Source organism: Ursus maritimus, unplaced genomic scaffold (genome assembly GCF_017311325.1).
Source record: "Ursus maritimus isolate PB19 unplaced genomic scaffold, ASM1731132v1 scaffold_2, whole genome shotgun sequence".
In the NCBI taxonomy this organism is placed as follows: domain Eukaryota; kingdom Metazoa; phylum Chordata; class Mammalia; order Carnivora; family Ursidae; genus Ursus; species Ursus maritimus.
The window spans coordinates 17,778,057-17,791,445 of NW_024424452.1; the positions used below are offsets into that span (position 1 = coordinate 17,778,057).

General features: G+C 48.1%; 1 protein-coding gene across 1 annotated transcript in view; it reads left to right on the forward strand.

Moving 5' to 3' along the window:
* Positions 1-13,389, forward strand: part of XPO6 (exportin 6) — a 99,979-nt gene that overhangs the window by 73,892 nt on the left and 12,698 nt on the right. The window contains 5 exon segments of the mRNA XM_008685216.2: positions 3,091-3,250; positions 6,680-6,772; positions 9,471-9,615; positions 10,989-11,135; positions 12,061-12,250. Coding sequence (XP_008683438.1) covers positions 3,091-3,250; positions 6,680-6,772; positions 9,471-9,615; positions 10,989-11,135; positions 12,061-12,250 — 735 coding nt within the window.

Sequence of the window (13,389 nt, forward strand, 5' to 3'; positions counted from 1 at the left end):
TGTTCTCCCCTCAGGGGGTGGGACCAGAGATGATCATAAGGAACTGGGGGGAACACTTCTTCCCTCACTGTTTCTGACTAAGCTGTTTAAAGACAGAAGACTCCCTGGAGAGGCATCAGGAAGAGGCTGAAGGGGCAGTGCCGGGAGGAGGCCCTGCCTCAAGTGTATTTGTGGGGATGACTTAATAACTGCTAGGAACCGTACTCCAGTGGAAACCCGATTTAGGTGGTGTTTTGGTTTTTAAAAGGGAAACAAAGTGTTTCCCTTCACGTTTAAACACTATTCAAGCATCTAGTTCTTACGTAAAGCTAAGGGTCCCTAGTTGTAGGGTTAAGTAGGTGAGTAAGTTGAGAAGCAGTCGGCAGGGTAGAGCCTCGTGGGTGAGGGCGAGGGCCATGAAGGCGGAGGTGCGCAGGGAGAGTGCAGAGTCAGATTGGCCGTGTTGCCCTGGGGAGAAGAGCTGGCCGCGGCTCTTGCCTGTACTACCACCACACCCGTTCCAGGGTAGAGTTTTCTTAAGGCTTTATTCCCATAGCCCTACAGCTTGGTTGGTGTGCAAAGGAACAACACGTTCTAGTTTACCCTGGCCGTCAGTTATGTAGCTGTAACCCTGAAAACCCATGCTGTTCAGAAGGTGCGTAATTGTGGTGGTTTTGTTAGCTGGGAGAGGAGGAGAGGCAGTGTTCTCTCCACATGACCAAAAATACCTCCTGGTTCTGTCTGTTCTGTGGGCTCATGTGGCTGGCAGTGTGGGGTGGTCGTCCTCTTGTTCTGACGGGGGGAGCTAGCTCGCTCTCCTTGACGCCTGCCCCCATGGCCTGGGCAGCGCTGCCTGTGGGCTCAGAATCCCACTTGGTGTTTATTGCACCGAGGCCCTGCTCCCTGTGCAGGATGGAGGGACAGGCGGAAGCCGGCCTTTGTCACTGGCTCTGTCCCTGAAAGGTTCTTCCTTGAGTCGCCCTTTCCTTTTGTCCTCTTGCTCCCCGGAATGTGACCCACAGCCTTTTCCAGACTCCTGTCCACCCTCGGGGGTTGTCACAGGCTCTGTTCCCAGCCTCATCTCCTGGAAGTCAGTGTAGGATCTAAGGCATCAAACTTGCTACTTCCCAGCACTTTCTTAGGTGTTCGGCCTTGCCGTTTGCATCTCCATAGGTGTTGCTTATCCATAGTCCCCTTTAAATAATCAAAGGAACATTCCCAAGGGCCATATGAGGGACTCAAGCACCCGAGACTCCCGGTCCCGCTCTCATTTGCTCTGTGTTCTGTCATATCTAATTCAGTCATTCATTGTGGCCACCTCTTCTGGGCCTGGCGCCGTGCCGGATACTGGCCACAGCCCCTCACTGTGAAGAAGTTCAGAGTCCATGAGGAGACTTGCGGATCCTTAGTTTATCTCCGTGTGTGCGTGAGGTGCCCCAGAGGGGAATGAAGGAAGGGAGGGAAGCACGGTCCTTCTGTTGGGCAGTGCAGAGGGAAGGCCTCCCAGAAGGGGACCTGTGTGAGTCTGGAGAACGTGTTAAAGCGTGCAGGGCATGCGTGGCCAGGGATGCCGTGGGCAGTCCAGGCAGGGACCTGAGGTTCTGGAGGTTGCCAGTGGGTCCAGGTGAGAAATGGGAATGGCAGGAGGCAGTGAGGTCATGAGAGCCCTGGAGTTGATGCTGGGGGGTTCGGGTTCTCCCACGGAGCCAGGAGAGAGCCCCAGGAGGTTTGGCACCTTGTGTAAGGGGAGCTCTGTGCTTAGGTCCGGGTTCTAGGAAGATGCCTGTGGAACACCGCGGGAGGAGGCTTGCCTTTAGCCAGTTATTGTCTCCTAACAGGGAGGAAACTCCTGAGATGGCAGCGGAGGGGGCTGGTATTTTGGGAGTGGTGGCATTGGAGGTGCCCAGCGGGCAGGGTCGGGGTCTCCCTCCCTCCCACTGGGTGAAGGCGGAGAACTTTATCAGACGCAGAGAGCCCAGGGGTTCTCACTGTCTTCTGTGGACTTTTGTGAAGAGGGGTCCTCAGGGCAAGGAGGTGGCTGAATTGCAGATGTTTTTGTCCTTCACCTTTGCATCTTCAGCGTGAAGAAATTATATTGAAAAGAAAGTTTCAGGCCTTAGAAAGTCACACGCTCTTTGTTATATATGATTATTACAAACACTGAGTGATGCTTTATAGTTCACAGGGTTTGGTATGCATTCTAACTTTGCCCTGACACTAGTGAATTCGATGGGAGCGTTATTTTCCATTGTAAAGATGAGGAACTGAGACTCAGAGGGCTGGCTGAGGCCCAGAGCCAGCGGGTGGCAGGGCACTTGTGTCTTCCGAATCCAGGCCCTGTGCCTTTAGTCCAGACTGTGCTACTTCGGACCTTCTGGGGTGTGGAGTGCTGACTACACCCTGGTCTTTGAAGAGCGGTGAATCCTACCTTGACAGCCCGTGGCGATTTCCTTCTGTGACAGGGCCATGTGTAGAAAGCAAAAAGGTTTGCGGTTGTAGAGGCTTAGCCCAGGACACCACTTCTGCTCCAGAAATAATGAGCCACATTGGGCAAGTGCCTGGGCTGCTCTGCATGGGATTCCTTGGGTGTAAAATTGGTGGGTCAAGAGGAATCACATTAGGTGCTCAGTCCCTGTTTGCACATCCCAGGCTGTGTGCCCCTCTTGTTCACTCTCTCTGGCCCTAGAGTGCTTGTAGGTGTGGGTTTGGGTGGAGACAGGGCCTGCTGTCCTGGCTTGTTACTGGGAAACAGCCTGTGGGTTGCTGTGTTTCACAGTTGTTTTTGGTTTTGGTTTTTTAAGATCTGTTTATTTTAGGGAGAAAGTGTGCGAGTTTGCACACGTGCGGGGGAGGGGAGGAACAGAGGGAGAGGGAGAGAGAGAATTTGAAGCAGACTCCCCACCGAACGCGGTGATGCAGGGCGCGATCTCACGATCCCGAGATCATGGCCTGAGCTGAAATCAAGAGCCTGACGCCAAACTGGCTGCACCGCCCAGGCGCCCCTCGACAGTTGGTCTCGCTCACCGTAGCTTGCCTGGATGAGCTGTTGTCCGTAGTGGTAACTACAGCACCTTCTTTCCTTGGGCAACCATTGGCACTGTTCTGTTTCAGGCCACAGGTTGAACATCACAGCGGAGAATGACTGCCGGCGATTGCACTGCTCCCTGAGAGACCTGAGCTCCCTCCTGCAGGCCGTGGGCCGGCTGGCTGAGTACTTCATCGGAGACGTGTTCGCGGCGCGCTTCAGCGACGCCCTCACAGTCGTGGAGAGGTAGGTGGCGGTTCCGTCGTGGCTCCCTTCCTCCCTCAGAGCCCAATCGTTCTTTCTTGTGTGAGGGCAGCATGTTGCCAGGCGCAAGGTGCATACGGAGCAACCACGTCACCTCTGAGAACTTCAGGTCCGTTGTCTGTAGCATGGAGGGGACCTGGTGTCTTGTAGCATATTTTGAGACTTAATGAGAGGAAGTACTTAGCACAGTGCGTGGCACGTAGCAGACAACACACGTGAGCTGTTACTGCGTCAGAGATTGGGTCTGTAGATAAAAATACAGTATTTGCCTCAGAAGAAACCAGGTGAGGTCAGTCGTACGTCTCTGCCCACAGGGTAAAGAGACAGTAGGAAAGGCCTGGTAGTCGAAGGACAGATAAGTAGTCAGTCAGCGTCTTCCAGCTAGGCAGCCAGATGCCAGAGGTGGAACTTTTCGCAGTCCTGTTAAGGTCCTGAGCAGTCAAAGCTGACCCGAGCGGTGGTTCCCAACCTCTCCACCAGCAGCCTTCATTCGTTACCCCTCCCCTGGGGACCCTCCTAGGGCACAGAGCTGCATTTGTTGAGGACCACTGCCCACTACACAGGCCTCCCCGCTCCCGTCTCACAAACTCGTATGCTTAAAAAGATGCTCAACAAATGAATGGATAAAGAAGATGTGGTGTGTACACACACACACACACACACACACACACAGAAATATTATTCAGCCATCAAAAAGAATGAAATCTTGCCATTTGCAATGATGTGGTTGGAACTAGAAAGTATTATGCTAAGTGAGATAAGTCAGAGAAGAACAAATAACATACAGTCTCATTCATATGTGGAATTCAAGAAACAAAACTGGTGAACATAGTGGAAGGGAAGGAAAAATAAGATGAAAACAGAGAGGGAGGCAAACCATAAGAGACTCTTAACTCTAGGAAACAAACTGAGGATTGCTGGAGGGGAGGTGGGTGGGGGGAAGAGGTAACTGGGTGATGAGCATTAATGAAGGCACGTGATGGAATGAGCACTGGGTGTTACATGCAGCTTATGAATCACTGAATTCTACCCCTGACACTAATGACATATTATTATATGTCAACTAAATTGAATTTAAATAAGAAATTTAAAAAGTCAGGTGCTTCAGATGTGATAGGAGGTTCAGATTGTTTCAAGGTAACTGGTGGACTGATAAGATCAAAACTGGGTGGATGTGGGTCCAGCCTAAAGTTGGGACACCGGACTCTTCCATTGGCCCAGTAGCTGAATCATTGGTAACACACTGAGCAAAACCAAGCCCCAAGCCTAGTGACTTGCACACCAGAGTTTTCTTAAACTGTTACTCTTAGCTTAAAAGCAGAGATAACTAGTTCAATTTAAGTAAATCTTTAAAAGGCAGATTAATAATAATAATAAAAGCACGCGGTAGTAGGAAGTTTTCAAAAAGGAGTTGTGCATATTTTATTTCATTCTTTACTTTGAGGGACGGGGGTTGTCATGTTATCTGTGAGCAAACTGGTCCAGAGATGGTGAATGCCTTGCTCCAGGTCACACCGTTCACAAGAGGGAACACGTAGATTGTAGCCAGTTTCCTGAGTCCACATGCTGTGCTCTTGGCAGACCACAGGGCTTCTACCTGCAGCGCCCTTCCTCTCCTTCGCAGGTGAGGCCTGTTGCCACTGATGGTTAGCAGGGATGGGACTCGTCTTTCTTCTGTCTGAAATCCTTATTTCAGACTTCAGAGCCCCTGCATTGGTATTTTCTAAGTCCTTACACGTACATCTTTCTGCACTGCTTGGGTTTGCAGGCCCAGTACTTAAAGATACTTTGCTATTTTGTCATTTAGAATAAAGTGTGAGAGAAGGCTCCTTGTTAAGGCTTCGTGATCTTCATAACCAGTGTGATGAGCTGGCTTTTCACTTACAGGTTACACACAGCAGACCTACTAGCGAAACTGCTGAATGTAGAAATGGGAAAAGACACATTTAGCAGTCCATTTTTAGCGTAGAACAGCACTAAAGGGTGCTGTAGACGTGAAGTCGGACATGGTGTGATTCCACTCACAGGAGGTACAAGAATAGTTAGATCCAGAGAGAGAGGGCAGTGGAGGGGCCAGGCTTGGGGCGGGGCGGGGGCGGATGGAGTTGTTCTTCAGCGGGTACAGATGTTGAGTCTATGGAATGAAAAGGTAAAGGGGACGCGTGGCAATGGTTGCATACCATGAATATATTCGGCGCCGCTGAAACGTGCTCTCACCGGGCAGAGCGGAGAGCGGTTTAGAGGATTACACGCCAGGTGCACGCTGGTGCATTGCGTATGTTATCACGCCGGCCCCTTCCCAGAACTTCTGATCGAGAGCCCTTGGCTCTTTGACCCTTATTTTCTGACTGCTCTCCAACCCTGCATGCTTTGGGACTCAGGCTTGTGGTTTTCTAGGGAAGTCCTGCTTTTTGCTCCCTTCAGAGAGGAGCAGCTTTCAGAGTGTGGTCCACATGCACGGAGCCCCGAATGCAGATTCCCGGGCTCCTCGTCGCCAGCATGGAGTCGGTCTGTGGGGTCGGACCAGGGAGCTTGCGCGGTATCAAGCTCCCAAGTGGGTTCTCCCCAGGCTCAGTGTAGCTCGAGAAGCTCTGCACTGGGGCACCGCGGGAGAAGAACACCTTCTGTCTTCCCTGGCTTCCGCCTCAGACCTGCTCCCAGGCTTCGTTACAGAGCAGGCACAGACAGAACTTCTCCGGGCCTCCAGCTTTTCCCCTTTGCCCAGAAACGAACGTCCGTCTCAAATGAAAGATGCGGTTTCCGTTTCCCCATAGAGCTGGCTCTCAGTTCCTGGATTGAGGGCTCGTTTGTATCTAGTGAGCCCTTGAGCAGCCAGCGGGCTCAGCAACTTGCTTTTGAAAGGATTGTGCTTGAAGTAAAAACCCTTTAGTTTGTTCTAAAAAACGTTTGCTTCATGTCCTGCCTCCTCCCTCAGATATTTTAACAGGAACATTTTTTCATCTTCAGAGAAGTGGGAAAAATTGTACAGTGAATGCCCATATATACCCATCACTTAGATTCTACAGTGAACATTTTGCTATATTTTCTTTATCATATATCTATCCATCTGAAACATTCACTTTTTCTCTAATTTTTCGTCGTGGTAAAATACACAACATAAAATACTTCCATTTTAAACACTTTTAAGGTGTATACTGTACTGTATTTCCCTGTTAGATATTTATTTTGTGTTCAAAATTTTTTGGGTCTGTAAATCATGCTTTAGTTAGTATCTTTGTATAAATCTTTATGCACATCTCAGATTAGATCTTTGGGGTAAAATTGAAGGTCTGGTCTTGATTCTTGTTTGGATGGAAAAATGTCCTCAGGACCTTTGTTGGTACCTTGTCCATTTTGTCTATTTTAGTCCACAAGCTGAGTGTTTCCTCTTACCTGTTTCTTTGCCAACAGGTTGGTCAAAGTCACTCTGTATGGATCTCAGATAAAACTGTACAACATTGAAACTGCTGTGCCGTCAGTACTGAAACCTGATCTCATCGATGTGTAAGTACGAAGTGGGCTGCTGGTGCTTTCTCGGGAAAGACCGAGTCTGCCAGCCCCCAGTCAGTTGATAGATAAAAAGGAACAGTGGTGGTTGCCATGAAGAGGAGAAGACTCCCTCCTCCAAAGCCAGGAAGAGAGGATTGATTGTCTGGCCACAGGGGTGGTTGGAGTAAGTGGAATGCATCAGGCAGGTGAGAGCTGAGAGCAGAGGGTGTATGGAGTGGGCAGGAAGGGAGGGAAGAGAAGCCTAGCCAAGACACAGATGTGTTGCAGGGTCCCACAGTCAGGGAGGTGGGAGCAGTTTGTGTGGTGGGAGAGGACGCTGGGTAGGCATGGGAGGACTACAGCGGAAATAACTTGAGTGCCACGAGTCTTATCCTGTAGGCCAGTGACTGAGACTGTAGCGTATGGAGAATGACTCGGGTAACACATACTCTCAGAGATTCTGATGACAGCAGGATGGCATGAGGCTCCCGGGTGTTTGCCTGTTACACAGGAACTTGGGTGATTTTGAAGGACATTCAGGGACCACACTTCGAGAGACTTTTTGGACAGTGGAGAGCCATTAGGAAAGTGACTATGGAAGGGCTAGAGGAATGGGGACTGGAGATGGGGCCATATCCCAGAGATCACACTGCCCAGGAGGCTTGCTCTAGACCAGAGTAGGGGTTGGCAGACTGTGGCCTGTACCAGATCCGGGCCATTGCCAGCTTTCATAAATTAGGTTTCATTGGAAGACAGCTATGCCCATTCATTTCCGTATCGTCTGTGACTGCTTTTGTGCCACATCGGCAGAGTTGAGTATTTGTGATGGAGAGAGTATGTATGACCTGCAAAGCCTTAAATATTTATACTCTGGTGTTTGCAGAAAAAGTCTGCTGACCCCTGTTCTAGATAGTTCTTGAGCTGCAAATTAGGTAAATGATAGAGTCTTATTTACTATAGCGGTTTGGGTTTTTTAAAAAAGAATAGGTGTATGTGTGTGTGTGTGTATATATATATATATATGGCTTTCCTTTTTGAGAATCTAGAGAAAACTGTGAAGCTTCTGCTGAGAAAAATGCTAATTTGCTCATAAACACAACATCTTGCACACAATTTCAGGAAGTTTCAGAGCCACCCCCTTCAGCCTTACGGAGCTCTGTGAATTTGATAGATTGACTGAAATTCCTAGACCCCAAAGGCAGACTTTGATGTCGTTTTTCTTAATTTTGGTACCCAAAATTGAAGGGTAAAATTCTAAATATAAAATATAAAATAACTGCTTGGTCGCTATGAATTACCTGTATTTTCTTATTTTAAGGTACTTAATACCTTTGCTTACGTACCTTCTTATCTTGAGAAAGTTACCACCTGCAGAAAAGGGGAAAAATAGAGTGAACACCCTAACACTCTCAAACTAGATTCATCAGTTATGAGTATTTTGCCCCAGTGGCTTTTGTTTCTTATCCTTTCTTTTTGTATACAGGTTTGAAAGTAAATTGCAGACAACATGTCACTTCACCTATAAACCCTTCAGCATGTTTCTCTGTGAACAAGGTCATCTTCCTACATAACCACAATACCGTTATCGTTACTCAGAGACTGTCATGGATATAGTAATATCTACCATTTTTTAAAAAAGATTTTATTTACTTATTTGAGATCGAGAGTGAGCACACATGAGTGGAGGGAGAGGCAGAGGGAGAGGGAGAGAATCTCAAGCAGACTCTGTGCTGTGCCAGGCTGGATCTCTTGACCCTGAGATCATGACCTGAGTCGAAACCAAGAGTTAGGATACTCAACTAAGCATGAGCCACCCAGGTGCCCCAATATGTAGCATTTTTAAGAGCATATGTGTGTGTGTGCGTGTATGTGTGTGTATATATGTGTATATATATATGTGTGTATGTATATATATGTATATATATGTGTATATATAATATTTTTCCATACTCAGGTTTTCCCAGTCATCTCAGATATGTCCTTTATACCTTTTTTTTTTTTTTGATCCAAGGCCTAACTAATCATGAATCACATATTACATTTACCTTCTATAATCTAGACCAGCTCCCCAGATTGTGCATGTTGGTGGGGGGCAGGGGAGAGAGGGAGAGAAGGAGAGCGAGGAAGAGAGGGAAAGAGAAACTGAGTTTTTGGAGATTTAGACGTTATTTCTATTTTTTAAGAAAATCTTTAAAAATCTGGATTGGTCTAGTTGTTTCTGTACTGTATGAGATTGGTGTTTAACATTTTTAGCAAGAGCAGTAGATAGGTGGCAGTGTGTTGGTCGTGCATCATATCTGCAGGCGCTCGAGGTCAGTTTGCCCTCCTGAGTTGACGCTCAGTCTGATTTCCACGTGGTGTCCGCTTGAGTCCTAGCCCTGTCCCCTAAAAGGTCCTAGGAGCAGTGAGACCTCAGAAAGAATGCTCCCCTGAGGACCCAGGCTCTTGGTTTCTGAAGTGCATTCTCCACTAAAAGGAGCCACAGCTCGGTAGAGGGCTGACTGCCTCTGTGTTAGGGATAACGGTGGCAAGGTTTAGACGGCGAGTTTTCATTTTTAGGTCCTACCTGAGCAAGGAAATGATTTCTGTGGCATCACACATATCTTAGAACAGGAAATACACTGGGTGGAATTCTTCTTTCCCGTGGAGACAAGTATAATGCTAATATATTTTGACCTTGACCTTTAAAGTCGCATCTTCTCTCCCTTTGCAGGCACGCTCAGTCCCTGGCTGCTCTGCAGGCTTACTCTCACTGGCTAGCGCAGTATTGCAGTGAAGCTCATCGGCAGAACACACAGCAGTTTGTTACGCTCATCTCCACCACCATGGATGCAGTCACACCTCTGATCAGCACCAAGGTCCTGAAATAGCAGGCACTCCACTTTGTAGCTGACTCTTTGTCCTTCTGTCCAAATACCCGCTTACTGTAGAATCAAAATCTTGCTTGGTATTAGACCCTTAATTCTCACCACTTGATAGAGCCATGTGTCATTTCATGTTCCTTTTGAACTGTGGTCCACATAAATTCAAATACAACTTTTTTAGCTAAGTCCCACATGAATATATGCTCATGGTGGAAATGTAAAATACTATTCAAATTTAGAGACAAAAAGTTGTGATACTCTTTAGTTCCCTCCTCCAAAACACTGCTGTTTTGTAGTGGGGATGGTTTATAATTTTCCTGTGGACGGAAGTTAGTTCTTGGTGTGTCTATCCCTGTAGGATGGATTCCAGGAAGCGGATTTGCTGGGTGAAAGGTGTACCCAAGTAAATTTGATAGATTCTGCTCAGTTGTCCTTCGAGCAGACCCCCAGTTTATATTGCGCAGCATATGGATGTTTGTGTTTTTGTAGTTCTAATCACGTGTAGCGTTCTGTGCTGCTCTTAACAGAACAGTATATTGTTTTTCGTAAATTTTTGTTGAGTTTGTAATTGTAATTGTAAATGAGTTACAATGTTCCATGGGGGGATTTATATAATTTGTAATTACCTAGCCATTGCTGGACGTTAAAGTTGCCTCTGTTTGAAAAAAAAAAGTTATCCTAGATGATTCTGAAATGCATGTACTCCCGAACTTAGCTTTATCCTTTTGGGTGATTTTCTTAGAGTAAGTGGGATTAAAGGTTAGGGATAATTTGTGGTTCTAGGAAATTCTAATAGTCTTTCTTTCCAAAATAATTTTGCATGCCCATGACACTTTGGTGTACTTTTTTTTTTACCGGTCTTACCAGCATTAGGTCCTATCTATAGAGAGTTTTCTCTTTTGCTAATTTGAAAGGGACGGATGGTCCTTGAACCAGGGTTTTGATTGGCATGCCGAGGGGAGGAAGGGCCTGGTGTGGACCGGTGGGGTGCAGAAAGGTGGCTGGAGAGAGGTTGGCTTGGTTGGAACGAGAGGAGTGAGATGAACAATCCTGAGTAGTTTGAATGGTATGCCAAGGAATTTGCTGTGGAATTGTGGATCTGAGAAGTGACAGCCCAGAGGTGTTGGTGACTAAGGACAAGAGGAACCTGAGGGGGGCGCTTCCGGCTTGACGTCAGGGGCTGCGATGTGGCATAGAGGAGGGGACCTCCTTGCTGGGTGTCCTCCCCGGAAGCTGCTTTGATACAGAGCCTAGGGGGTATAACGGCTCCCGGTACCATATTTGGCTCGTGGCTGCCTCATTGAAGTTCTTCTAATAGCAGCCTCCCAGGAGAGCTAGCGAGCTGACATGTCCTCTTCTGTCTCCAGGTCCAAGACAAGTTGTTGCTGTCCGCGTGCCACTTACTGGTCTCCCTGGCCACCACCGTGCGGCCCGTCTTTCTGATCAGCATCCCCGCGGTGCAGAAAGTGTTCAACAGAATCACCGACGCCTCTGCTCAGCGACTTGTCGATAAGGTGAGAACCTGGGGCCACCCTGCACCGGCCCTGGAGCCGTGTGGCTCCAACTCAGGGAGGCCAAGGAGGAGGAGGCCTTTCTTTCGCATCGGGGTTTACAGGCCACGCCCACAGAGACGGTTTCCTCCACAGGTGGCACCTAGGGTGGCCTCCGCGCTCTCTCGTTAGGCCCTTCCCAGCGCAGCCGCGCCATGTGCAGATTAGGACGTAAAAAATTCCTTCCGGTAGGCATGCAGGTGGTGCTGCTCTGAGAGCTGGTGATCTGGCTGGTGTTGTCAGAGTTCCCTTGCACTCTTTTTGGTTTAAAACAGTCTGTTTTTGTTGTTACATTTGTTTTCTTAGGGTAGAGACACTCGATCCAGACAAGGATTTTCATAAACTCCCTTCAGGAGGCTCAGGCTAGAAGTTTAAAAACAAAACAGAGGTGTCAGAGGGCAGTCAGAGCAGTTACTTGAGAGCACCTGGGATGTGAACGTCTTGCTTTTGACCCAGCGCCAAGGGCACATTGACTGTAAGAGCTTCTCTTATGGCCTTGCACTCTCAGCCCTGTTCTGAGCAGTTCCTCGGAGGGTGTTGAAAGCCAGTGTCTGCAGTGGCCGTGACTTCTCCCTCTGTGATGCTTCTGGTACCAGAGTAGAGGGGAACGGATGGCACCAGGAAAGATTATTAGGCCTGAGCCTGGAATATGCTGGACCCAGACTAGGTGTTAGTGTTTTCGTTTCTCTCTCCTCCCTACATTACCTTAGACTTGGACCAAAGCCCCAGGCCCAGCCTGTGAGAGGAGCCTGGAGGCCCGAGGGTGTGTGTGTGTGTGTGTGTGTGTGTGTGTGTGTGTGTGTGTGTGTGGTGGGTGCCTAGGTCGTGTCACATGCACTTGTGTGTTGCTCTTCGCCCTCTGATGGACACCTGTGGGGGTCTCTTCCAGGCTCAGGTGTTGGTGTGCCGAGCCCTCTCTAACATCCTGCTGCTTCCATGGCCGAACCTCCCCGAGAATGAGCAGCAGTGGCCTGTGCGCTCCATCAACCATGCCAGCCTCATCTCCGCACTCTCGAGGGACTATCGCGACCTGAAACCCAGTGCTGTCACCCCGCAGAGGAAGATGCCACTGGATGACAGTAAGTGTCCCCCAGGCAGGGACGGCTGGGGAAGTAGGTAGGGCAGGCGCTGTCTTCCTTTGTGGCTGATGAGGTATTCACCTGTCTGTCGTCACACGGCCACTGGGTGGAGAGCCAGCCTTGGGTGATAGAGTCCTGCTTCTCTGTGGAATCCTGTGAACACGTCTGCTGGACCTAGTTCCTGAATGTAGGACACCCCTTTTCATAGTTAAAATGTCAAAAATAAGTAAACCATCGATGGTGCCTTCTGTGGATAAAAAATCTACAGTGACTAATTGATCCATTTCAGGTACTTGTATAAGCAATCAAAGCAATTCACCTCTGCACATGGGGAAGAATGGATTTAAGTACTGTCTTTTGAAACTATTTTTAACCTTTCTCTAAAAACGTGTTTTAGAGGCTTTGAAAGAACTTGGTATCTTCACAAATGACACTTCAAGTCTGATTGTTTATATTCAAAGGGAGGAGAAAGATGAATCAAGAAAACTCAGTTCAGGGGCGCCTGGGTGGCACAGCGGTTGGGCGTCTGCCTTCGGCTCAGGGCATGATCCCGGCATTGTGGGATCGAGCCCCAGATCAGGCTCCTCCGCTGGGAGGCTGCTTCTTCCTCTCCCACTCCCCCTGCTTGTGTTCCATCTCTGTCGAATAAATAAATAAAATCTTAAAACAAAACAAAACTCAGTTCAAGTAGAAGGCATCAGATTTCTCTGAGAAATCTTCCAGAAAGTACAGGTTTTATAGAAATATTTAAAAAATACTATATTTTCACACTACGAAAATACTGAAACATTGGAAGACATTGTGCATAGAATGTCAACAAAAACACTTTGTGAAATGTTAGAAATAGCAGTAAGTACTCAACATTCTTGTTAAGATCATTATAATTAGGAGCATTAACAAGTGCTCGTTGTACAAAAATATTAGAGTAGTATAAGACGGGAAAAACTCTTAAATCTCCTGTTCAGTATTTTAGGAAGTAACCATTTTAGCGATCTTGTTGTCTTTCTTTTTCTCTGTTTTAATATCTTCTGTGGTTCTGTGGCTGCATGAGAATGGCGGGGTCAGTGAGGGTGCCCTGTGCGCGGGGCCTCTGCCCGGCTGTCTTCTGTCCATCGCCGCATCTCTGGCTGTGCTGGCAC